Here is a 26,233-nt window from a genome sequence, read left to right on the forward strand (position 1 = left end):
CTCCTGCCTACCAGGAAGCAGGACACCAACAGCAAACACAAAACATGACATTTGGCACTTGTTTGTTGGGTTTTGTTTTTGTTTTGGTTGGTGGTTTTGGTTGTTTTTTTGTTTTTTTTTTTTTTAGAAATCAACTTTAAAATGCTGCATGGCAAATGGATTGACACATCTCCCACCTGTGCCGGGCCAGTTGATGCTCCAGTTCCTCCTCAACCCTCATCCCTGCTCTGGCCGGTCCCAGCACACGCTGCTGCCCAGGGGTGCTCACAGCCGAGCCCCTTTTGGGATTACTGCTGCAACCTCCAAGGCTGCTGCTCCCACTCATCACCTCCTTTCATTTTAGTTACTTTAAAAAATATTATTATTAATCCATCAGAGAACTTGGGAGCAGCATCAGGGCCAACGGTGAAGCCACCACTCCTCCAAGCACCAGAGTGGGCACCGGTGGCTTTTCTGGCCCTGGTCTCACTTTGAGCACAGGCTCAAGCAGCACCATGTTGGATTTAGCTCTCTTTCAAGCCCAAATTTAGCTCCATGTTACAAAAAGCAGTGCAGCGGCAGGTGTGGGGGCAGCTGAGATCCATGTCTCCTCCCCAGCACATCTTTAATGCCAAAGAAATGGGGCTGTGAAGCTGCAATTTGGTGCTCTTCAGGGCTGGGGCTCAATGAAATCACACACTTGCTCCCAAGCCTCCTCCATCCCTCATCAGGGCTGGAAAATCCTGGCCTGGCTGAGTTTTAGGGGCAGATGTGTAAAGCCATGGATGCAGCATCTTCCCAGTACCCACGCAGACAAGGCAAGAGACACAGAAACTTGCCCAGCTTTCCCCCCCTTTGCTGACACCCCTGGGATCCTCACCCAGGTGAGATGCCCTCCCCAAAATCCCCAAACCCATGTCAGGAGCACAGGGACACGAGGTGGGGGCTGATCCTGCACCCAGCAAGCGTCCACCGACCCTCCACCTCCAGTGCCCTGTGCACGACGCTGCCTCCAGCCTGTGGATGTATGCTCTTGGCTAAACTGAAAGGCAGTTTTGGGGTTGTTATTATTACTTTTTTTTTTTTTTTCCAAATCCAGGCTGGGCTTGCCAGGCCAGTCCATGCCTGAACACAGAGAAACTCAAAGAGACAGGACCACCAGCCCTGAAGTCCCCAGGTGGGACAAATCCTCCCCAGGGGGTATTTGGTCAGACACATCCACGTGCTATTTGATAGCCACCTCATTCCTCATCCAGAAACAGGGTTTGCCCACAGTGCTCCGGTGAGCGCTCCGTTGTCAGCACTCTCCTGCTGCGTCCCCCTGACACCCTCCCCATGCTTCTTCATCCTCCTCATTGAGTTTTTGCCTTTTTTTTTTTTTTTTTACCCCCCCCCCCAGTATGGATGTAATAAATGACAACACAAATTCCAAGTCTAATGATATGTTCACAAGGACAATCTACACATTCACAAAATTAAAACAAGGAGAGAGAGAAAGAGAGAGAGAGAGAGAGCAAGAAGAGGAGAGGAGAGTGGAGAAGGGATGCAAGCTATTTGTGAGGCTCCCTGCAAGCCCCGACCTCGCCGCTGGACCCGCAGCAGTTGTTCTCCTGGCCAGCGTCCCTGCCGCGACACCTTCTAGATCGTGGAGGTTCGGTCGATGCCATCTGCAAGTTGGAAGGGAGAGTTAGGAGCAGCTCTGGGTGACCAGCTGCTCACATTGCACCAATATCCTGAGCTGGAGGGGAAAGGACCCCCCAAAAGCATCCCCAACCCATGGCCCCTGTGGTGAGGTGGGCACCATGGGGCTATCCTCCCCAGCCATATCTCCCCAAGGGATGGAGAAGGGTTTTGGGGTGTCAGCACTCTGTGTCCCAACCTTGTGGCAGCCCCCCAGCCTCCCCAAGCTGCAGTCCCAACACTGGTCAGGCTTTCTGCTACATCCCCACAGCATCTTTTCCAGGAGCTTGGGATGGGATTCTGGGCTGACCAGAAGGTTGGTTGAGTCTGGGACCACCCTGCAGTGGGACAAGTTCATGACCTATACCCAGGAGTTGGGGGGGGACAGGGATGGATTTGGTCCTGGGGGCCCTGCCTTGCCCCCAATCTATCCTAGCCCTGCAACATCGGCATCACAGAAAATGTGAAATTTCCCTCCATATGGGGCATCACAGCAGGAAAAGGAAAAAACCCAGGAGCTGTTTATGTCCCCAGCATCCTGTGCCAGCAGGGACACATCCAGCCACTGCCCAAAGCCCAGGGGAGAGGTTCACACCCCACCCCAGAGCTGCACACACAACCCTGCTGCCAGCAGCCCCCTCTCCACCTCCAGACACCAGCAGCTCTCATGGGGCCAGAAATCAACATCCAGAAGCACTTCCAGCCCTCCCACCCTCCCCCATCCCCAACTGCCTCCTGTCCCCCACCCCAAACCCCCTTCCCCAGGGATGGAGAGCAGCTGGGGGGCAGCTCACCCCCAAACAGAGCACTTTCTGTTATGCTTTGGGGGTCTCATGGCCACCTCCCTCCTCAAGACTGAAAACAAACAGGTTTGTTACACCTTGTTGGGGATTTTTATCTCCCCTGAAAGGTTTATTTTTTGTAAGAGCTATTTATAGCACGACCGGTTTGGAGAGGCTGGGGATGTGAGACCTGGAATAAACACCTCAGAGGAACAGTCCCCTGCAGAGGAACAAGACAGCTAAGCCTCGCCTGGGCACACGTCGTAGAAACGCTTCAGGTGACAGAGGTGTCCTTGTTTGCCGGCTGAGGATGCTGCCGTGGCACTGCCAGGGCCCTGCTGCCTCTTACAGTCCTTGCTCTCACGTCCCTCTCCCTGGGGACAGGCTGTGGCATCGCTGTGGGGAGCCTGGTGGCACTCGTCCTCCCCGAGGGCTCCTGTCCTCAACTGTTTCACGCAGTCCAGGGCTTGCGGGGGGCCAGACCCCAGCTGGTTGCTTGGGAGGGTCTGGGTGATGCTGTTGGCTGTGCTCATCCCATCGCCTGGGTCATCCTTCGTTCTCAGGGTCCAGTGCTCCAGTGAGGGGCACCAGGTGCTTCTGGAGCCGGTGTGTTTTGCTTCACCACGTTTCCCATCACGGTGCTGCCGCCTTTTCCACCTTTCCTGTCTGTTTTTCCACCTGGTCCTTCTCCCACCCTGTGCCCGTTATCCATTCGCCTGGGCTGGCACCCTGCAGCCACCCCAGGCGAGGGCAAGTAGCTGCCAGTACTGCCAGCACAGCTCCTGGCACAACATCTGGCACAGCACCAGGCACAGCACCCAGCACAGTGCCCAGCATCCCACGGCAAGGTTTTAGCCATGGGTTTTGGGGCTCCTGTACCCCCCATGCCAAACAAAGGACATCGGTGACAGAGGGGTAAAGTACTCCAAAACCTGCAAATCCTGGTGGCCAGGGCTTTGTTAAGGAACAGTAACAGACTAGCGAGCTAATACTAATCACTATTAGCAAGCTAAATAGTGGCTAATAAGCACAGACTCCACTGGTGCCAGGTGCAATCCCTGCATTCGGTTTTACCCCTGCCCTGGCCACCTCGCTGAGAGAAGCCAGTGTCCCCATCTGACTTCCCCATCAGAAGCATCCTCAGGAGCATTCCTGGGAGTACCTCTGCATCCAGCCCTGCCACCATCCCCTCTCCTCACAGCCACAGCCTGTCCCAGCTTTTGGGGGGCAGAGGGCAGGGGCAGGTGCTGGGGGGCTCAGTGGAAGTGGCGTGGATGTGCTGGAAGAGCCCAAGGAGGAGGGAGTGCTCACCGCTGAGCGCGTGCTCCGTCATGCTCAGGCACAGGGACTCCAGCCTGTTGTTGATGTCAGGTTCAGTCACCGGTACCTGGAACTCTGCAGGGAGAAACAGACAGAAGAACCTTGGTCAGAGGACCCGGCAGGGACCCTGTCTGCCCATCCTGTACTCTCTAGATACAGAATCACTTTGGTTGGAATAGAACTTTGAGATCATTAAGTCCAACCATTAACCCAGCACTGCCAGGTCACCACTAAGCCATGTCCCTCAGCAACATGTCTACATGGCTTTAAAACCCCTCCAGGGACTGGGACTCCACCACTGTCCTGGGCAGCCTGTTCCATGACTTGACAACACTTCTAGGGAAGAAGGGCTCAGCATGAGCAGTGGTAGAACAGGCTTTCAGGTAAATGTTCAGCTATGGAAGAATAAGTAGGGCATAAAATCAATCAGCTGTCCTCAGCAGAGATCAACACTGCTGGTTTATCAGGACTGGACAAAGCTCTCAGGCTGGAAGCTGGCTGCAGAGGAGGAGTTAGTTTCTGTTTCTCTGCACTGAGGATTCATGCTCAACGGGAGAGCAGTGGTTGCTCTCAGCTCTGCTGCAGAGCTTGGTGATATCACTGTAGTCCTGTGCACCTCGAACTCCCTTGAGTCCTGCACTACATGGCAAGGATATCTTGTTATCCAGGAAAACACATCCTGGCAGAGCCATCACTCCTGACAGTGCTTTGCTGCCACTGGGGTGGGAAACCACCTGAAAAGCTGTCCCAGGAGGGTCTGACCTCGTGGCCAGACTCTGGCAGCGCTTTGCTTCCCAGGGCAACCACCTCTGGCAAGACACATCTGCTCTCCTGTTTCTTATTGATAAGGGCTGGAGCACTTCTCTTAGGGGGACAGGGTGAGAAAGTTGTTCAGCCTGGAGAAGAGGAGGCTCCAGGAAAACCTTCTTGTGGCCTTTTAGTACCTAAAGGGGACATACAGGAAAGCTGGAGAGGGCCTTTTTACAAGGGCTTGTAGCAATAGCAACAAGCAGCGTGTGGCCCTGGCGCTTAGGGACGTGGTTTACTGTTGACCGTTCAGTGCTGGGTCAAGGGTTGGACTGGATATCTTTGAGGTCTCTTCCAAACAGATGCATTCTGTGATTCTGTGGTAGGACAATGCATAATGGCTTCAAACTGAAAGAAGGGAGATTTAAATTAGACATTGGGAGGAATTTCTTCACCACAAGAGTGGTGAGACACTGGAACAGAGAAATTGTGGATGCTCCAGCCCTGAAAGTGTTCAAAGCCAGGTGGGATGGGGCTTTGAGCAACCTGGTCTAGTGGGAGGTGTCCAGGAGGGTTGGAACTAGATGTTCTTTAAGGTCCCGTCCAACCCAACCCATTCTATGAAATCTGGGGACACTCAACAGCATTGCAGGAGAAGGTGGATAGAAATGATGGGTTCAGGCTCCAGTTAGAGATGCTGGAGTGGTAAGCTGGGGTGGCAGCAGGACCCCTGGGAGGGGGCAGGCCTGGGCTGCTCAGGCCTCACAAAATTCCTGTTCAAGCTGGGCTAGGAGCTGCCTGTGCAGGCAGCATGCAGGCAGGGTTAGCTTGGACATGGGATGGCAGCACAGACCAGCAGAGCCACCAACTGGCTTTCCCATGGCCAGCTTGGCCAATGCTTAATCACTCATGGTCCCACTGCCACATCCCCAGGGAGGATGAGCACACAAAAAAGCAGGGGATGAAGTTTTGTGTGCAACATCCTGGCCTGATCCACGCAGCACCAAAATGCCCTCCTCTTTGCAGCTAAAAGCTTTGCTTCTTACCTGGCTGCTGAAACATCAGCATGGTCTGCGGGGAGGTGTGGACCGGCAGCGAGCGTGTCCTTTGCACTGAGCTGTGGCTCCGGCTGGGCATGCTGTTGCTGCCCCCAGGGTTGGCAAACCAGAGGTTCTGTGGGAAGCAAATGAAAAACAAGGGTGTGGGGTGTAAACCAGAAGCCTCTGTACCATGTATTTATAACCCCCTTTGGGCTCATCCCTCCACCTCCCAGTTTGTCCCCATCCCGCTGGTCTCTCTTCTGCATCCCACCAGATGGAGGACAGCACAACCCGAAGGCCTGCAAACTGCTCGTGATCGCTTGAAAAAGGGGAAAAAAAAAGGGAGATTCAGACAAGTTAGAGGAGGAAAAGCAAAGGAAGCTTATGGGGAAAGGATAGAAAAGCTGGAGATGCCATGAACACCAACCAACCTGTCTGCCTTGCTTGAGGATGGCAGGACTGGCAGCAGGGCTGCGCTGGGGGGTGCCCAGTAGCCCACTGGGACCCAGCAGCCCCAGCCGGGTGGTGGGGAGGTTACGGGAGGGGATCTGGAACTGGCGAGGGTTTCGCCGGCCCAGTCCTGCCCCTGCAGATCCAGCTGTCGGTAAGGAGTTTGACTGACCAAAGCCTCGGCTGTGGAGAGAGGATCACACAGTCATGCAGTCACAGAGGTTGGAAGGCCTCTAAGATTAAGGCTGACTGTCAACCCAACACCACCCTGCCACTAACCCACATCCTGAAATCCATGTCTGCATGCTTCTTGAACATCTTCAGGGATGGGGACTCCAGCATCTCCCTGGGCAGCCTGTTGCAATGCCTGACCACTTTTTCAGTAAAGAAACTTTTCCACATATCCAACCTAAGTCTCCCCTGCCTCAACCTGAAGTGATTTTCTCTTGTCCTATCACTTGTTACTTACGAGAAGAGACCAACTCCCACCTGGCTCTAACTTCCTTTCAGATAGTTGGAGAGTGAGAAGGTCTCCCCTCAGACTCCTTTTCTCCAGTTGAACAACCCCAGATCCCTCAACTGCTCCTCGGAAGGTTTGTTCTCCAGATCCTTCACCAGCTTCATTGTACTTCTGTGGACCTGCTCCAGCACCAAAATGTTCTTCTTGTAGTGAGGAGACCAAAACTGAACCAGGTATTTGAGGTGTGGCCTCACCAGTGCCTTAACTCTCAAACTCTTCATGCCTTTAAGCTCTACAAAAGAGACTGCTCCTGCGTGGATTCTGTAGTGTCTGATAAACATTAAGCTCATGCTGTTGGGTTTTCTTTACTGGCAACACCTGAAGGGTCAGACCTTCTAACCCTTAAGGAGGTTTATTTTTATGAACATGAGACTTCTCAAATTCTGTAAAATTTGGTTAAAGTGACTTAACAAGTCCAAGATCTCCTAGGAGGGGGCTGAGTGAAAGGCACGTTCCTGCAGTGGTGGGACTGGCTCTGCACCCCCTCCTGTCTCTCTGCCACAAACCCTCATCAGCTCTCTGTGGTCAAAGCAAAACTACCTGGACCTCAGACCATACAGCCACAGATGTGCTGAGATGCTGATCTCAGGACACAAAACCGTCAAAACACGCCACCATTCCTCTCCATGTGGGGTTTTGCATTTGAAACCAGAAGGACCCAACAAGAATCAGGTGATGCTGGGAAACACATGCAGTGTGGGTCTTCTCACCACACAACATTGGCTTGGTGTCTCAGCACTGCAATGCCATTACCAGGTTTAAGCACAGCCAAGGACAGGAGCACCCTGCAAACCTAGAGCTGTGGCTGCTCTTATGCTCCCTGTTCCTCCCACCCTTCTCCAGCACTTCGTCACCCTCACAGCTGTTTCAGCTCACCTTCCTCCCAGCCCTCATCTCTGCTGCTTGTGCGGGTGGCTGCAAACATGCTTCAGATGACCTGAGCACACTGGGATCCCAAAGCCAGATACATTCACTAGGCAGAATCATGATGGGGTTTCTTTAAACCCCACCCAAAGAATGCTCTTGCCAGTAAATCCCCATGAGAACAGCCACACTAGCTGCATGCTCCTTCTCCTTCTGCAGCTGCCCAGGAGCAACAGAAACACAAAATGCAATCCACTCAAAAGCAGCAAGGAAACGAGACCCTCCTAGGAAGCCCTGGGAAAGGGACTTCAATCTGGCAGCTCTACCTCATGATTGGGGTCAGCCTGGATGAGCAGTGAAAGCTCAAGAAAGACATGGACCTGCTTGGAGCCAGCCCAGAGGAGGTCACAAAAACGATGGGAGGGCTGGAATCTCTCTACTGTGAGGACAGGCTGAGAGAGTTGGGGCTATTCATGCTGAAGAAGAGAAGGCTCTGGGGAGACCTTCTTTTGGCCTTTCAGTACTTAAAGGGGTCAATCAGAAAGCTGAGACCAGACTTTTTTAGCAGGGCCTGTTGTGACAGGACAAGGAGTAATGGGTTTAAACTAAAGAAGGGAGATTCAGACTAGAGAGAAGCAAGATGTTTCTTTACCTGAGGGTGGTGAAACTCTGACCCAGGTTGCCCAGAGAGGTGGTAGATGCCCCATCCCTGGAACCATTCCAGGTCAGGTGCTTTGGGGCTCTGAGCAATCGGGTCTGGTTGCATATGTCCTTGCTGACTGTGGGGACACTGAACTAGATGACCTTTAAAGGTCCCTTCCAGCCCAAACCATTCTACAATTCTGCGAAGTGCTGCATGGGTAATGGCCCAGAGCAAATGGGTACATCAAAAACCTCTGCTCTTTTTTCTGCTTCTGATCCTGCTGTGAACACTAACATCACTTGGTTTTCCATTCCAATATATTTCACTCAATTCCACTGAAGAACACTCTGGTTTTGCAACTCATTCCTTCTGAACTCATATTCTGGCTGTCCCAGTGCTCCCAGTAATCTCCAAAAGACTTTCTTTTTCAGAAAATAAAAAGAAAACTTGCACAAGACTCCAATGAAACAGTAGAGTGAAACAAATGGCTAACCCTGTTGGTCAACCTGACCTAAAAATACCTCCTCTTGCCAAAACCCCAACACTTTCTAGGATCACCCAAAATCTAGCATCACCGTAGAAGTGAGCAAACACAGTGCTCATAACACATCCCCACCCCACCTTTCCAGCCACAGTCCCCAGGCTCTGCAGCTTCTTGCAGTTTTCAAGCCTTGTTTTTGGCCAGTTGACAGCTTTTTGGTGAAACTCCAGCACTGATGCAATCAGCAAAGGGCAGCAAGCAGGGACAGAGCTGGTCGCCCAGTGGTGGGGATACACTACACAGCTGGGAGGCACTGGGTTTGGAGCCAGGGAGATGTGGTGGGAATTGGTGGGGTAGCACTAACCACACACACAAGCCAAATTATTGCTGCTGTCCCTTCCCAGCCAGTGCCTGGGGGTTTATTGCTGAAGCTTTTCCAACCCTTCTCCCTCCCAAAATGTGGCTTTGAACCAGCACAATCCATCCTTCCCTGTTGGGAGACATCAGTCCCACTCGAGATCATAGAATCACAGAATGCATTGTGCTGGAAGGGATCCTCAAAGGTCACCTTGTCCAAACCCTCTGCAGTGAGTAGGGACCTCCAACCAGATCAGGTTACTCAGGGCCCCATCATGTTTAACCTTGAATGTCTCCAGTGACGGGGCTTCCAGCAGATCCCTGGGCAATCTGTTGCAGTTTTTCACTACCCTGATGGTAAAGAACTTTGTCCTGAAGTCCAACCTAAATCCACCCTGCTCCAGTTTCAAACCTTTGCCACTTGTCTTATCGCTACGAGCTCTTCTAAACAGTCCCTTCCCCAGCCTTCCTGTAGATCCCCTTCAGATGCTCTTACTGGCCCCTCCAGCTGCTGCATCCATCCCTCCCCTCCCGAAATCCCACGTACCTCCTCTGCTGCCGGTAGCCTGATAGCTCCAAGAGGGATTTCCGAGGGAAAGACCGAAAGAGTTTCTGCACCTGCTGTTTCCATGACAGCAGCCGCTTCTTCTGGATCTCTGTAAACGCCTGCCCAGAAAAAGACAGAGAGAAAATCAGGGAACGTGAGTATTTCCCTGGACAAAGCAAGAAAGGATGAGTCTGTGGGAGGGGGTGTGAAGAAAACCAGTCAGAGAAGTGGTGGTGTGAGCTGAGCCCCATCAGCAAGCCCAGAGGGAAATCCTGATCTCCCTCAAGGATTTCTCCACCTCATCTGAGGTGAAGAAAATGCTCCTCAGCATTCCCTGCACGCCAGAGGGAGGGCCTGGCTCTGCCTCTGAGGCTGCCAACTCCCTCCTGGGCAGAGCAGGGCGTCCCCAAAGCTTCTCCACCACTTCTCTTAGCCCCTAGACCAGCAATCTGAGGCACCTGCCTCCCTGCTAGCTGCTGGGCTGTGAGCCAGGGATTTGGTGGCTGGTGACATCTGTCACCTGGATGTGGCTCTAGACATCACTACTGGAGTGGAAAAAAGCTGGGATTGGGAAAGCAGAGCTCCTTGGAGCTGGACAGAGCTCAGCAGTGACAGCATCTGTGGAAGGTCACCTGGGGTGAGCCCCATCACCTGCTTGGGCTCCTTGTGAAGGTCACCCACACAGGGGCCAGACCTCCTCCCAGAATGACCTAAACCTCCAGGCAGGCAGTGTGGGTTATGGGGACACCCACGTGCTCATCACCGCTAACTTTAGACACCCAATGCATCGGTGCTGCCCGCCAAGAGAAGCCAAGTCCCCAGAGGACAAGCTGGAGGCTAATTAGCGTCTGACTTGATTGCTCCAAACCACCCTTCGGAGGAGAAACTCTGTCCCAGCACTGGTTACAGCAGAGCCAATGGAGATGGTGGTCCTGGGACATGGGTTGGCAGCAGTGGGGTGGTGCTGTGTCATCATGTCTCTCCTGGGTGCTCTCCCCTGCAGGTTCATGTCTTCCTGGCTTGGGCCTCTGCTCCCAAAATCCTTGTTCTTCTCTTAAGGCCCTGCTCACCCAGTGATGCCCTCCTTGGCCATCCAGAATCTCCTGGCACAGTTTCCAGACTCTGATGCTGTCTGAGAGGGGAACAAGTCCAAGCAGACATGCTGTTCCCTCCAGCCCCTACAGCTATTTTCCACTGCCTGTGCCTGTGCAAAGCATTGAGAAGACCAGACCCATGGTTCTAAACCTATTTTGCAGCAAACCCAAACAGCAAACACCACCATCCCCATTGCATGGGGTCAAGGGTTGGCTGACACTACAACTACTGCCAGTAAACCCCCACCATGATCAGCAGAGGTGTCCCAGAGCATAGTCAAAAAATCACCAAGTCGTTGAATTGTTATGGTTGAAAGAGACTTTAAATATCAAGTCCAACCATTAACTCAGGACTGTCAGGTCACCACTAAACCATGTCCCTCAGCACCACATCTACACAGCTTTTCAATCCCTCCAGGGATGGGGATTCCACCACTTCCCTGGGCAGCCTGGTCCAGGCCTTGACAATCACTTCAGTAAAGATGTTTTTCCTAATGTCCAACCTAAACCTCCCCTGGGGCTATTTGAGGTCATTTCTCCTCATCCTGTCACTTGCTGCTTTGAAGAAGAGACCAACTCCCACCTGGCTCCAACCTCCTTTCAAAGAGTTGTAGAAAGCAAAAACGTCTCCCCTCAACCTCCTTTTCTCCAGGCCCCATTCCCTCAGCTGCTCCTCACTGGACTTGTTCTCCAGACTCTCACCAGCTTCATTACTAACTTCTTTGGACCTGCTCCAGCACCTCAATATCCTTCTGGTAGTGAGGGCCCTTGAATCAAGGATTCAAGGTGCATCCTCACCAGCGCTGAGTACAGGGAGACAATTACTTCCTGGTCCTGCTGGCCACACTATTGTTGATCCAGGCCAGGATGCTGTTGGCCTCCTTGGTCACCTGGCTCATGTTTATCTGGCTGTCAGTCAACACCCCCAGGTCCTCTTCTACCAGGCAGCTTCCTAGGCAGCGTGCAGCACATTTCGGGGTTTGCAGCCACCAGCCCTCTCCAGAGGAGATTATTCTGTGCTTTGACAGTGTGTTATTTATAAACAAATAACTGAGACACGTTCAAAGCCTGCAGCTCCTAGGAGAGGCTGTGCAGTCTCCCTCTGAGCCCTGCCATATGGGCAGGTGACAAGAAGCAGCTTGCTGTGCCAGGGGTACAGAATGCCGCAGGACACTGGGGACGCCAGCCATCCCTGCCGGAGCCCTGCAGCACAGCCTCTGCCATCCCAAGCCATCACCTGGTGAAAGCACATCTTGCTGGGAGCACAAACAGATGTCCCCGTTGCAAAATCCCAAGCCCACATGCTGCAAAACAGAAGGTGGCAATGCCAAGGGATCACCAGGTCTGCCTGATAGAAACCACCTGCACCTTCATCCTGAAATTCTTCCTTTGATCCAGCTGCTGATCAGGCTGTCATGAGCCAGATGAACTTCCCATCTCCAGATCTTGGCAATTAAGCGAGTGCAGGGAGGGAGCAACATTTCCATGCACCATGGTGGAGCTACCACCCACCCCAGCCCTGTTCTGTCAGAATTACTATTAATACCCCTCAAAAATATTTGTGTTAGAAACCGAAAGGTTTACATAAACAGACACTTTGGAAACAGTTTCTAAGTGATGAGAACAACAGTTTTAGATGATCTGTCACGACTCACCTCGTGGATTAGACATTTGTCTATGAGCTGTAAATAGGAACTTATATTCTCTTCGTCAGGTCGGGAAACTAGAAGTTGTGTGCATACTGGAATAAAAAAGAGAGAAGAGAAATGGGCACAGGGACACTGAGCTGGGGTCCAGGGAGGTCCAATGAACATCTTGGATGTCCTGTTTCCCTTGTCCCACAGGTCAGGTCTTCTCATCAGCAAGAAAAAAGACCCCTTCCCTCAATTCCTGCCATGCCATACTATATTTAGGGCCAGATTTTGTTCTCTGCTATGATGGTGTAAATCCAGAGTTACACCACTGGAGTCACCAAAATTAGACCTGAGCAAATCAGGGGCACAGGATTACTCCTGAGTTGGGGCTGTTCAGCCTGGTGGTAGCCTTTCAGTACTTAAAGGGGGCTTTCAGTACTTAAAGCTGGGAAGGGACTTTTTACAAGGGCTGGTAGTGACAGGATGAGGAGGAATGGCTTTAAGCTTGAGGAGTGGAGATTTAGACTGGGTATTAGAAGGAAGATCTTTAGAGTGTGGCGAGACACTGGAACAGGTTGCCCAGGATGGTTGTGGATGTGGAGGTATTCAAGGCCAGGCTGGACAAGGCCTTGAGCAACCTGGTCTAGCGAAAGGTGTCCCTGACCATGGCAGGGGGATTGGAACTAGATGATCTTTAAGGTCCCTTCCAACCCAAACCACTCTGATTCTCTATTCTAAGGCTGGCACTGGGAGAGCTCCTGCTCCCATGGCCAGAATCTGACCCTGCTTCAAACATATCCCCACCCTTCCTGATGGAGTTTCACCTCAAATGGCAATGAGTTCACAGAGAAACGAGTGTCTCCTGTCCTAATCTTCATGTAGGATTGCCTGGTGGCCCAGGACACCATGTCCTGGCAAGGCTTGTGCCATACACACAGCTTTGTGTATGGCGGAAGCATTTGTCACAGGTTGAACTTGTCAGCGTGTTTAAAATCAGGCCAGAGACTCCCATTTGTCTTTGCACATAGCCAATCAGCTAGGGAGAAATCTTGCAGCAACCTTTTACACAAAAACAGCTATCTTTTGCAAAAAAAAAAAAAAAAAAAAGAAATAAGGACAAGGCTATTATTTCATTTTGGCATCCCAATGAGCTTCTTTCTGTTCTTGGTGTCCTTTGTGGGCATGCAGACGAGACTCCCCTCCTCTCTTCCCTGGGGTGATCTTCCACCTCCCTCCATCACTAACATCTCAGATCCCATCAAGGGGAGTTAGGCAACATCCAAGTTCCTACAAATCTGCTCCAAGAGCCCTGCATATGGCACTAGAGGTTGGTTTCCCCTCACACTGCTCCTGTGCACCTCACAGTGCATTAATCATAGAATGGTTTGGGTTGGAAGGGATCTTGTGAAAACTTAATCCTGATGCAAAGCTGTGCACCCCGCACCAGGCATGGAAAGGCAACCAAGGATTTTGGATGTGCCCTATCTAAATTAGGGCTTAAAGAAAGGCTTGGACCCAGTCAGTTTACACTCAGGACAGCTCACACTAAGCCCATGCACCAGTACTACTCTCACACAAGCAGAGTAAGTTCAAGGGCTGCTACTGAAAACACCTCTGGACTAGTGAGATTCTCCCAGCATTCTAAATGGGAAGGGAGAGGATGCTATCATCCCTAATCTGGGACACTGAGAGGATGCCATCTACCTCCAACCCAGGGCAGGCAGAGGATGCCACCCACCCCTGATCTGGGGCAGGGAGAGGATGCTATCCACCTCTGACCTGGGGCAGGCACAGAACCATAGAATGCACTGGGTTGGAAGGGACCTCTAAAGGTCATCTAGTCCAACCCAATACAGTCAGCAGGGATATCCCCCAGCACATCAGGCTGCAGCCTGACCTCGGGCCTCCCTGGGCAACCTGTTTCTCCCTGGGCAACCAATGATGCTATCCACCTCTGACCTTGGGCAGGCAGCCTGTCCCGTTGTTGTCACTCTCAAAAATCACCACCCGCTTCCCCATCCAAGCTCTAACCTCTTACCACAGCATGACATGATCTCAAAAAAAACTTCACCCCTAGGACTGCGACTTGCAGGGGCTCGAGGAAAGGCTGCTTCAGTGCCACCCCCACACACATCCTAACCCAAAGTAGCTCATCCTAGGAAGGACACCAATAACCAGTGATGGCCACTCACCTTTCCCCATCACTCTGGTGAACTGTCCAGGCAGGTCACCTTCAGGCAGAGGGGCGCCCCCCGACTCGCCCTCGCAGCCGGGTAAGTGATGCTGCGGCATCCCCGCTGCGGCAGAGTCCTTGCACTCGGAGCCTTGGCTGTCCGAGCCCAGCAGGGAGGAGGGGTGGTGCGAGTCTGCCTCCCGGCTGTGCTCCTCCGTGCTTGAGCTTTGGGAAGAGTAGGCTTTGATGGGGGTGAGGATCATTTGGTGTAGTTCCTGCAGTGGGACACGCAAGTTGCCACCTTCCAGGATGTCCTGCGGATTCAAGTGGAGAAGAGGGTTTGTCTCTGGACATCAGCTATGAACCAGACTTCTACATTTAACCCCACAAAAATCCCCAGCAAAGCCTTGCTCCTGTTCTAGGACTCTACTGCAGTCCGTGTTTCATTCCTTCAGTCTTCTGCTTAGACCAGGGGAACGTGGAGCTGCTGCAAGGATCATTCCTTCAGATTATCCACAGGTGTGTTCAGACCTGAATCCCCAGAGAGAAACATGTCCTATCAATCCAAACCCAGCAACAATCCAGCTTCAGCCTTTCCACATTTCCACCAGGAAGACGGTAGATCCATGTGGGGGACTGAGCCTGAATGCCCAGACCAGCAAGTATCTTGCTCCTTTCCCCCAGCAATCCCACAATCAGGACATTTCAGCAATATTTAATTGGAATTCTATTTTTTAATGTGGGCTTCTCTCCAGTTTCCAGCACTGTCTTCAAGCCTGGCTCTTCATCGACTTCTCTGCCTCAAAGAGCTTGCTATAGCATCCTTATGCACTGGGACCACTGTGGAGCCCAGGATCGCACTGGGGTGCAGGAGTCCATCCTGCAGCAGTGAAGTAGGGATGTTCCCATCCACACTGCCATGAGTAGGAAGAGCAGATGTAGAGAAGAAAGGATGGGAAGCAGGGTGGGTTGCAGTCACACACAGAATACTGCAGGTGAACTTAGATCCCTACAGCAAAACCATTCAGCCTGGAGATCCTTGGGGAGGTCCACCCAGCAGGAGCATCCTAAGATTACTGAGGTTGGAAAAGGCCTCTAAGATCATCAAGTCAACCCAACACCACAACCACTAAACCATGTCCTGGAGAGCCATGTCTAAACATTTTTGAACACTTCCAGGGATGGTGACTCCACCACCCTGGACAGTCTGTTCCACGCTCTGAGTAAAGAGATTTTTCCTCAAAGAATTTGGGTACAGTTCCAGCCTTCCTCCTGGTTATACTGTAGATTGAGAACTCCCTTTCTAAGTCAGATCCTGGTCCTACCGATGGGAAATAATTGCATTTTGGTTTTGCTGTAGCCTGGACCATAAGAGCTCATTGGAGGCTCCTGCATGGTCTGACTTGTGGGACACTGCTTGGAAAGAGGCAGATTCTGGAGTGAGTCCTGACTGTGCCTCAGGAAGAGGAACACTAAATGGGCACAGAGGCAGCTGATGGGTTGTTCATCCTAATTCCTGCTGCATCTCAGATTGTTCTTGGACATCTCAGCTCACCTTCTCTCCAAGACCTGGTCTCAGTCTGCTGGGCACTATTTTTTTTGGAAAAAGTCCTCTTCTGCTATCCAGCAGAGAAGGGTGGAGCAGCTCTTTCCAAGAAAGCAGCAATCTTTAGCAGTGAGACACTGCCCCCAAAAAGTAAGTTGCACACATGCTCTTGCTTAGCAAAAGGAAAAAAAAAGTTGGATGGGAATCCTAGAAAACCAGAGATGTCTCCTCCCAAGCAAAGCAGCTCTGAGGCAGCTCTGAGCCCCAGAGCAAAGCCTTTGGACTTTGTGACTGAATCACAGAATGGCTTGGGTTGGAAAGGACCTGAAAGACCATCTAGCTCCAACCCCCCTGCCATAGGTAGGGACACCTTCCACTACCCCAGGATGCTCAAGGCCTTGTCCAACCTGGCCTTGAACATCTCCATGGAGGGGGTGGCATCCACAACCTCCCTGGGCAACCTGTTCCAGTGTCTCACCACCCTCACTGTAAAGAATTTCTTCCTAATATCCAGTCTAAATCTTCCCTCTTCCAGCTTCAATCCATTCCCTCTCATCCTTTTACAAGTCTTTGTAACAGGTCTCTCCCCAGCTTTCTTGCAGGCCCCCTTCAGTTACTGGAAGGATGCTATAAGGTCTCCCTGGAGGCTTCTCTTCTCCAGGCTGAAAAGCCCCAACTCTTTCAGCCTGTCCCCATGGGGGAGGTGCTCCAACCCTCTGATCATCTTCGCAGCCCTCCTCTGGACCCAGTCCAACAGTTCAGTGGCCAAGGTGGTTTAGGTTGATGGTTGGAATCAATGATATTAGAGATCTTTTCCAACCAAAACAATCCTATGATTTTATGAAAGCAGAACATAGTCACAGCCCCAGAGCCCAAAGCTACCCCACCAGGGGTCAAATGCAGCTCCTTCCACTTCCCTCCCGTATTTTATAGCGTGTGTGGTTTGTTGTGTCAGCTGAGCTGGGCTGGAGCTCCCTCCTGCACAGTCAATCAATACCATATTTCAAATCCCAGGTGGAAGAGCAGGGCAAGAGGCTGTGCAATTGCCTGGAAAACATGTTGCTGAAGCAAGCTCAATCCAGAGGGCTGTCTCTTGGATCTAATCATTATTACAAATACAGGGAGGTAAATAATGGCTTTATTAGCTGCTGCCACACTCTGAGCACAATCCCATATTATAAATAAATAGCCAAGCCCTGAGCTAATGAAAACAACAATAAATAGCAACACACCACAGAAGTATTTAAAAGCCCCTAGTGGGAGGCTCTGCAAGTTGCTGTTTGAAGCTGGTGCAATTAAATATAATAAAATATTGTGGTAATAAATAGGGGGGGGTGGTGAGCTGCTCCCAGCAAATCTGTGGTGCTGCTGCTTCTCCGACAGCCATTTTGGCAGTTTAATCTTTTGTTGAGGAGGCAAAAGAAGTTTCTATTTGTGTATGAGGTTTAACAAGGTCACAACAATCCCAGGAACACTGCTCCATGCTTGGGGCAGAGTGGCTGGGAAGCTGCCTGGCAGAAAAGGACATGTGGGAGCTGGTTGAACATGAGCCAATGTGTGCCCAGGAGGCCAAGAAGGCCAACAGCATCCTGGCCTGGATCAGCAATAGTGCAGCCAGCAAGAGCAGTGCAGTGATTGTCCTCCTGTACTTGGCATTGGTGAGGCCACATCTTGAGTACTGGATTCAGTTTTGGGCTTCTCACTCCAAGAAGGACATTGAGTTGCTGGAGCAGGTCCAGAGAAGGGCAACAAAGCTGGTGAAAGGCCTGGAAGGTCTGGTGAGGATCAGCTGAGGGAACTGGGTTATTTAATCTGGTAAAGAGGACACTGAGGGGAGACCTCACTGCTCTCTGCAACTACCTGAAAGAAGGCTGCAACAAGATGAATGTTGGTCTCTTCTCCCTAGTTTCAAATGATAACACAAGAATTGTGCCAAGGGAGGTTTAGGCTGGATATTAGGAAAGATTTCTTTACCGAAAGAGTGGTCAGACATTGGACCAGGCTGCCCAGGGAGGTGGTGGAGCCACAATCCCTGGAAGTGTTCAAAAACATGTAGACATGGCACTTCAGGACATGGTTTAATGGCAATGGTGGTGTTAGGCTGATGGTTGGATTTGATCAGCTTAGATGTCTTTTCCAACAGAAACAATTCTGTGATATAAAATCCAAGATGTTGTTCAGGTGCTGATGTGGGTGGCTTTTTATCTGGGGACAGATTGTCCGTATGGTGGTCCAGAAAAGCACAGTGGCCTTCAACCATTGGGAAATCCTGTGTGATTTTGGGGATGGAGAGGTAGGGGAAGGACTTGGGGGTCCCTGTGTTGACCCTGTGCATGGAGGGGTGTCATGAGAGGGGGCAATGGCGTCAAGAAAAGCAAGATAAGCAAGTGGCCAAGGGATTACTAGAGCTAAAAGGCTCTGCCCAGCAGGTTCTCCAGCAGTAGGGAGGATCACGACAGTTCATGCAGCCAGAGCTGGTCCTGCATCGTGGTTGAATGGAAGGGTGACTACCAGGACATAGTGCTATGGGAACATCACTGTTGCTGGGATGGTGCTCCCCACCACTTGACTCTCAGGTGTTTTGAACGCCCTGGAGCTGGTCAGGGCTTGTACCAGTGCTGCCAGGTATATCACAGAATCAAAGAATCATAGAATCATTGAAAAAGACCTCTAAGATCATCAAGTCCAACCATCAACCCAACACCACCACAACCATTAAACCAGCTGAGCGAGTGCCAGCAAGGATTAGGATCCACTCTGCAAAATACAGCCCCAAATAAAACCTGCATCTGGTGGAGAAGTATTTGAGACATTATTCAGATGCACCCAAGCCAACAACAGATTTCTCTGCAAAAGACCCCAACAAAATGTAACTGCAGAGAGCTTCACCCCAGAATTAGCTCCTGGTATCTTGAAAAAGAAGAAATACCAAAGTGGCTGTGATTACTTACCCTTTCTAAAGACTTGAGCAGGTTTTGTCTTTCTTTTAGCTTTTGGATACTGATGACTATTTTGTGTCTTGCGCCTTTGGTAACGTTCTACAAGAAGAGCACAAAACCTGGCATTAACATAGGGGAGCTGGGTCAGCCCAATCCCTTCCTCCTCTGAACACAGAGGGCGGCTATCAATTAACCCAATCTCTAAGTGCAGGGATCAGCAGGACAGAGAAAATCACTGAGAGATTTGCTGAAGATAATTTCCATCTAGTCTGTCCCACTCTGGGACATCTCACACAGTGAAAGTAAAGGTGCTGACTGGCCTTCTCCATCCAGAAGTCAACCTGAAAGCAGTGATGTTTTGAAGGTTAACAAGGCAACTGGCCACTAAAGCTCCAGTAACTTCAAAGGAGCTGGGTACTTCAGACTGTGCCCCTGAAACTCCTGAGCTTAAATCCAGATGCAGCTCCCAGTGACAAGACTTTTGTGTTGGGACTCCAGTAAAAAACCTGGCACAAGGCCCTTTTCAGGAACAACTTGAGTTTTTTGCACTCCCCAAGAACAAATTTTTCCTTCTTTGGTTGCTTCCCAACCACCTGTGGGTGAAAAGCCTTCCGCATGAAGACAGAACAAGAAGAGGCACTGGAGGTGTCTCATCGACTGACGGCTGCTTTTCAAGTGAGGTGGGACCTACCTGTGCCTCCAGCTGACATTCAGTGAGGGCCATCATCTCCTCATAGGTCATCTGTGAGAAGAGGGCAGCGTACTTGTGCAGCCGCAGGCTCTTCAGCCAGGCTGGGACATCTGCAGCACAAAGGTAAGGAGGTGAGAGCTCCTGCTGAGTTCATGACGCCGCCTAACCACGCGCAACAGCCTCAACAGCAGCAGGGGGTTAGGTGACAGTCACCATCCCGGTGCTGCTTCAGACACCTCACTGAACTCCACAGACTTTTTGGAGGACAGAGTGCTATAGCTATGGATGGTAGGAGGAACCAGCCCCTGGATGAGGACATATTCTCAGAGGCTGGGTTTCTGCACCTGAGCCACAGGGAATTAGCCCATGGAAAGCTGGAGTCACACCACTGTATGCAAAGCTTCTTGCTGCCCTTTTCCCAGGAACATGGGAACCACTGAAGCTTAGGACTGAGCAAATGGTTGCTTTGCGGGCGGCAGACAATGATTTATGGCATGAGGGAAGATGATATGTGCTGAAAATTTAAATGGCTGCTTAAAGAGAAATAAAGAGATTTATTATAGTTTTTTTGAACATGGAAAATTCATGTGCCATCAAAGATGGTCCCACAGCCTGTTTCAGAACGGTGACTTGCAACCTCAAAATGGACTGAAATTACTTCCTCCTTCCCAGTTGTTATTTGCAGTGCAGCACATATGTGCCTGGCTGGCTGGATACCCAAAAATATTTCCATCCTCCTGACATCAGGGTGGTTTCACAGGGAGGGACATGAGAGAGGAATCGTTCCTCTGCAACATTTAAAACCCCACCAGACCCTATGAAGGGGTGTCCTCCATGGAGAAGGCAATGGGGTATGAGCCTGCCCCACTCCAGCCCACTCAGCAGCTACTCAGGGTTTCACAGGTTTGGGGGACCCATGATGACACCCCACCAGTGATGGGAGGGCTCTGCAGATAGCTGTGCTGCAGCACACCACCATGCTTGTGATAATGCTTTTGCTTTGCATCCTAAAGGCTTCAAATGCAGTGCCAAATCTAGACTTGCTTTATTTAGCACCTGGCAATAGCATCCAGCAATAGCTCTGCCTTAGCCTACTGAGCTCACATGCTCCACTCCCAGTAATACCCTTGTCCAATAGTCCTTGTCCCCTTCCCCATCAGCAAGACACCCAGCGTCCCACCTCCACCCACACCAGGTGCAGTTAACAATAAAAAAACAGTTTTTCAACCCCAAATCCCACTAAACCCAACATCCAGCATGGAGAGAGGTGGAGGCTTAGCAGTTGTCTCTTTTGGGTCTAAATACTAGTTACAGCAGCAGTAGCTCATCTCCCCTCACACTGGTGATTCCTGAGTCTATGTCAGCAAGGCGTATGTGTTGAGTGGGTGGTGGAACCCACATCCCATAGCAGGCAGAGGCTGATGATGGGGAGAAACCTGAGAGGAAGGAGGAATGGGGCCTGCACTGTTTTGGGGAGGGATTTCTACCCCTTCTGCTTGTGCAGCCATCCTGGGGCTGCTGTGGGTGCTGGTGCTCTGCCCACCAACCCTGAGGCTAGCATGAGGACAACCTTCATGGCCATGTCCAACAACCTTCACTAACATAGCCAACCTCATAGTTTTTCTAGGCTGGTTTGACTGCAAAGTATGAGGCCAGACTTGGTTCAGAAAGGGATGAGACAGGAGGAGGACAGCCTCAGTGCTGAGACACATCCAGAAAGCCCCACACTGCTCAGTGTCAGATGGCACAGATGGTGAACCAACACCTGGAGCAGACAGGGCAAGATGGACCATTGGTTTGATCCCCTAAGGCAATTCTTACACCTCCCAGAAGCCTCCCGCTGCCACTGCTCAGGCTGACTCCAAACCCCACTCATGTCCAAGCAGAGGATGCAAATGGCCCTGAAATACTGCATTTTGCTCACACAGTCCATCCTCTGACACACATCAGGCTTTGTGTTTCAACAAGAAGTCTTCAAATGTTGCACAGGAGAAGAAACTCACACCAAATACAGGGGTAAAGTAGATGCTGAGCACAGACAGGTGGAATTTTGCCATATTCCAAAAGTTCTAACATGCAACCGTCCTGCAAGTTGCTAACAGAGGCCTCTTAAACCCATTTTCTGATTAAAAAACATCAAAAGCTCTCAGCAAAAAGCTCTGTTTCCAGTGCAGAACTGTCAGGTGCAAATCTCAACTCTATTTTAACACAAAATCACATTACTTTAGTGATGACACGCTAAGTCTGCTTGATCCTGTGTCCCTGGGGACATTTGCCTCTGGCACACGTCCGTGCTGATGGCAAAGCCCACGGGGCTATTTTCAGAAGAGAGATGCAACTTCATATAGACAATGGCAATCACAGAATCACATGGTAGAGGTTGGAACCTCTGGAGGTCATCTAGTCCAACCTCACTGCTAAAGCAAGGTCACCCACAGCAGGTTGTTCAGGATCACAATGCCCAGGTGGGTTTGGAATCCCTCCAGAGAAGGAGACTCCACAATCTCTTTGGGCAGCCGCCTCCAGAGCTCCAGCACCCTCACAGGAAAGTTTTTCGTTATGTTGAGGCTGGGGAGAAGGAGCCACTCAGCATATGGAGGGATCTAAGGTGATTTCATGGTCCTTGGAAAGTCAAACTTCCTAACTCTCCCCATGGAGGAGCGAGCCACCCACCCATGGAGCTACTCTTAACTACCAATTACCAGGAGCTAATTGCAAAGTCATGGCATGGCTGCCAAAAACGCTGTGTCTGATGTGAGCAGCAAAGCAAGGACTTCCATGCTGCTCACACATAAGCACATTAAACACTGGAGCTTGGCCAGCAGATGTACATCTAGCCTGGAAACTCAGAAGGAAAACAGCTCCCTGTATATATATACACAGAGCATCTCCAGAGGTGTCCTTATGGCCCACCATGCCAAGCCATGGATGCATTCACAGAAGAAAGTCCCAGCTCTACCCAAGCCATCCTCCTGGTGTGCCCTGAGCTGTGCCTCAGGAAGCAATGGACATACAGACAGATGGGGCTGCACAGAAAATAAAGTGTCTGCATCTTCCCCTGGAGAAAGCAGGAGCTGGGAGAAAGCCAAAGGACACTTACTCTTCAGCATGAAGACAAAGGCAGAGAAACAGGTGTCAGTGGGTACAAAGATAGGTGGAAAGGAGGGGAATAGGTGACTTTAGGGTAGGAAGATAGGTGGAGAACAGGTGGCATTAAGGTGGGAAGACAGGGGGACAGGAATAGGTGACATTAGGGTAGGAAGATAGGTGGAAAGGAAAGGAATAGGTGACATGGTATGGAGATAGGTGAAAGGAGTGGAACAGGTGACATTAAGACACAAAGATAGACAATAACTAGAGAAATAAGTGATATTAGGAGAGATGAATTGCGAAGCCACTTTGGATGGGTCTGGCCAAGGGTCTAGCTTCCCCTATCCTCCCAGGTGCCCTGGAGGGTATCAAAGAGTCAGCAAGCTGACCAGAGTAGCAGGTGACACCAAACCAGGAGAGCCTGCAGGCTCCTGGGGAGACGTGGCTGCAATTCAGAGAAGGGACTTGGCACAGGGAGCAGCAGGTCTGGATGAAACATGATGCAAGCCAATAAAAATGCGCGAAGCTGCGCGTGTCTGCAGGAACCAGAAACGGCACAAAGCGAGGGCAGGGGACAGGCAGTGCTCCCTTCTGCAGGAAACCTGTGGGGCTACAATGGGCCACAGGCAGCCTGTGCTGCTCTGTTATTTGAGGACGATGAGCTCCACAGCCACAGGAACGCTGTCTGTACTGCAAGCAAGTCTCTGCTCTGCTCCCAAGTCCTGTTTTGGGGAACATACCCTCAACAAAAGACAGGCTTTCTGGAAAAAAACCCAGCGGAGGGAGGAAGAACAACCCCACGCTTAGAAAACACCATCTGGGAAGGAACTGGATTGGTGGCATCTGAGTAAAACACAGTGGAGAGGGGAGGACACAACGGTTGCAGAGACTGTAGACATCTGTTTTACACATCCCTGCACCACAGGACAAAAGCAATTTGGCTTACTCAGCATTGGAGGGAAATCAGGTTTAGATGTTTGCAAACCTTCCTCCAGAGGAGGATGCCCAGGAAGGGATGCCCAGAGGAGGGGCACCCATCTCCCATGGGAGGGCTGCATGTGGGGTTCATTTAATTGATTACTGCCCATGGGCAGCCTGGGCAGTAACACCTTTGGGTTTCACAGATCTGGCTGTACAGACCAATTGCACTGCACTTTACATATAGAAGCCCTGCAGCTATAGCTGTGGGTCACAGGAAGCCAAGCTCCCCATCTCTCCTCCCCAGCTCCAGCAGCAGAAACCTGGAAAATGTAGTGTTAAACAGACTCCTCTATACCATTTGCTCCTGTAAAGGGTCTGCCAAACCGCAGAATCCAGCCACAGGCATGGAAAGCCTTGAGGATCCCTCACGCTGATCGCCCCTTAGTCTTCAACATGCTCATGGTGACCCCTCCAAGCCTGCCTGCCTGCTAGTCCACCAGAAGGTGGTGGTGGCACTTGCTCCACCACTGAAGACAAAACACTCCCTGGCTATACTACCTGATTAGATGTTCATCACCTGAGAAGCAAGACATAGTTCTGCGAAGCCAACACGGTCAGAAAACTCTCCTGTCCCATCTATATACCCCATGGTCCCAACCTGAGAGCAACACTACTGTGCAAAGTCCATCCAGGTATTTGGGCTGAACCCAAAGCACCTTATGCATGGGGGAATCTTGAGGGGATTTTCCATGCCTTTACTTCAGGCAGATCAAAGTCACATGGTGCTGAGTCAAACAGTTCCACATTACAGAGATTTATACCTATCTAGATTTGTCTGAAATTAGAACAAAACCAGACCTTTACTTAAAAAATAAGATTATTTCCTCCTTCTGATACATCCTCAGTCTCTACACAACTGAGTTAATGAAAAACGCAGTTGTTTAAATCAGTCTCTGATAGCTGTGGGTTCATTTTTACTCATTTTATCTGTTCACAGGAATTTACAGTCTGTTTTTGCCCAGTTTTAATCTATTTATTCTCCTACAGCCTGAAGCTCACTCTCTCCACCTTTGATTGCAGCAACAGGCTTTCATTTCTGCCTTGCTTACTAACAGAGTCAAATGTATTTGTTACTCAGTGAAATACAAGTGCAATGGGAAAATCACCTGAAATACAGAGGATAAATTCACTGCAAAAAAAAGGTCCTAAGCCCAAACTTTGGTGGGTACCAAACACCAAAACACACATGGCTTGCTAAACTGACCCTAAGCTATTTTTCACCATAATAAAGGATGAGAACAGAGCACCACTCGCAGCCAAAAGCACAGGCTAGGGAATAAATCCAGCTTTTAGGAATAGCTGGCAGTTTGCAGGCTTTGAGGGCAAAAACCAGCCCACCAGCACCCAACTGTAAGACATCAGCTGCTTAAAAAAATACCCTAATATCTTACCCTAAACCTAAATTCCTAAGCTAGGAAGAAAAAACTGGAAGGGCCCATTTGGTTAGGAGGACTCTCGCCCAAAACCGCCAACCGAGCCCCACGCTGCTGGGAAAATGACTTTTCCCCTCCTGCCTGGGGGTGCTTGGGGTTGGGGAGGCAGCTGGTTTTTCACTCACCTTTCATCCCACTCCCTTCCTCCTGGAATGTGTTACGAGCAGAAGGCTGATCTTCTAAATGTTCACTCCCACCACTTCCCGAAGAGGCTACACTGCTTTGTGGAGACAGGGGGGCATGATCGGAAGGGATGCACTGGGGTCCTCTAGCTCGTAAGTCCTCATGAGACATCCATCCATGTCCTAGAGGTTGGTTTGGCACATTCATGGGTGGGGTAAGGGACACAGAGCGTTTCAAAGGGCTGTGGTGTGTCTGGCCTGAGAGAACTGAAAAAAAAAAATAAAATCAAAGAGGTTATTCCCCCCTCGCGGCCCGGGATGCAGCAGAGACCCCCGAAAAAAAAAAGGAAAAAAGTATTAAATGAAATCATAAAATGTGTGGTGGTTGGCCACGGTGCTTCGCTGATGGCTTCGCAGTGCCCATGGCTACCTGAACCCTACTCTGAGCTCTCTGCTTTGCCTCCCAGCAAGCAAAGGGGATGGGAATACCTGCAAGGAGATGGGGTTACATGAGCTGTGTTGGGTGGCTTAAGGAAAGGTGTTGCACAGATTGCATCTTTAGGGAAAAAACAAAAATGAGCAGTTCTGGAGGTTTACCCCATGTGGAGTCATGTACCCATGGTGAACCTAAGCATGGGGCTGCTGTCTTTCACCAAGCCTGGAGCCTGGGAGGTTGCCTCCCTTGTAAGGAAGACATCACTGCTATTTCAGGCATGATCTTACAATCACAGAGTCATTTTGGTTGGAAGAGACCTTTAAGGTTATCAGGTCCAACCAATAACCCAGCACAGTCAGGTCCACCACTAAACCATGCCCCTCAGCTCATCTACACAGCTTTTAAATCTCTCCAGGGACAGTGATACAACCACCACCCTGGGCATCTTGTTCCAGGCTTAACAACCCTTTTTTGGGGAATAATTTCTTCCTAATATCCAACCTATACCTCCCTTGGAACAATGTGAGGCTGTTTCCTCTTGTGCTGTCACTTGTTATTTGGGAGATGACACTGACCCCCGCTTCACTACAACCTCTTTTTAGATCTCAAGGTCTCTCCTCAGCCTCCTTTTCTCTAGGCTAAACAACCCCAGTTTCCTCAGCCACTCCTCACAAGACTAGTACT

At 50.7% G+C, this 26,233-nt stretch overlaps 1 protein-coding gene across 3 annotated transcripts in view; it reads right to left on the reverse strand.

Annotated features, from left to right (window-relative positions):
• Positions 1–1,405: 1,405 nt before the first annotated feature.
• Positions 1,406–26,233, reverse strand: part of SAMD4A (sterile alpha motif domain containing 4A) — a 119,575-nt gene continuing 94,747 nt past the window's right edge. Inside the window, exons 3-12 of one of the 3 annotated variants that reach the window (XM_054380700.1) lie at positions 25,117–25,380; positions 19,488–19,597; positions 18,809–18,895; positions 14,331–14,625; positions 12,160–12,245; positions 9,411–9,529; positions 5,980–6,181; positions 5,555–5,681; positions 3,753–3,836; positions 1,406–1,646 (exon numbers count right to left, since the gene is read on the reverse strand). In XM_054380700.1, the coding sequence (XP_054236675.1) occupies positions 1,618–1,646; positions 3,753–3,836; positions 5,555–5,681; positions 5,980–6,181; positions 9,411–9,529; positions 12,160–12,245; positions 14,331–14,625; positions 18,809–18,895; positions 19,488–19,597; positions 25,117–25,380 (1,403 nt within the window). In that variant the 3' untranslated portion in view covers positions 1,406–1,617. Of the gene's footprint in view, positions 1,647–3,615; positions 3,837–5,554; positions 5,682–5,979; positions 6,182–9,410; positions 9,530–12,159; positions 12,246–14,330; positions 14,626–18,808; positions 18,896–19,487; positions 19,598–25,116; positions 25,381–26,233 lie in introns of those variants that run through there. The other 2 variants (XM_054380701.1, XM_054380699.1) reach the window with 2 other exon arrangements.

The sequence above is a fragment of the Indicator indicator genome, chromosome 4, assembly GCF_027791375.1.
Source record: "Indicator indicator isolate 239-I01 chromosome 4, UM_Iind_1.1, whole genome shotgun sequence".
Taxonomy (NCBI): domain Eukaryota; kingdom Metazoa; phylum Chordata; class Aves; order Piciformes; family Indicatoridae; genus Indicator; species Indicator indicator.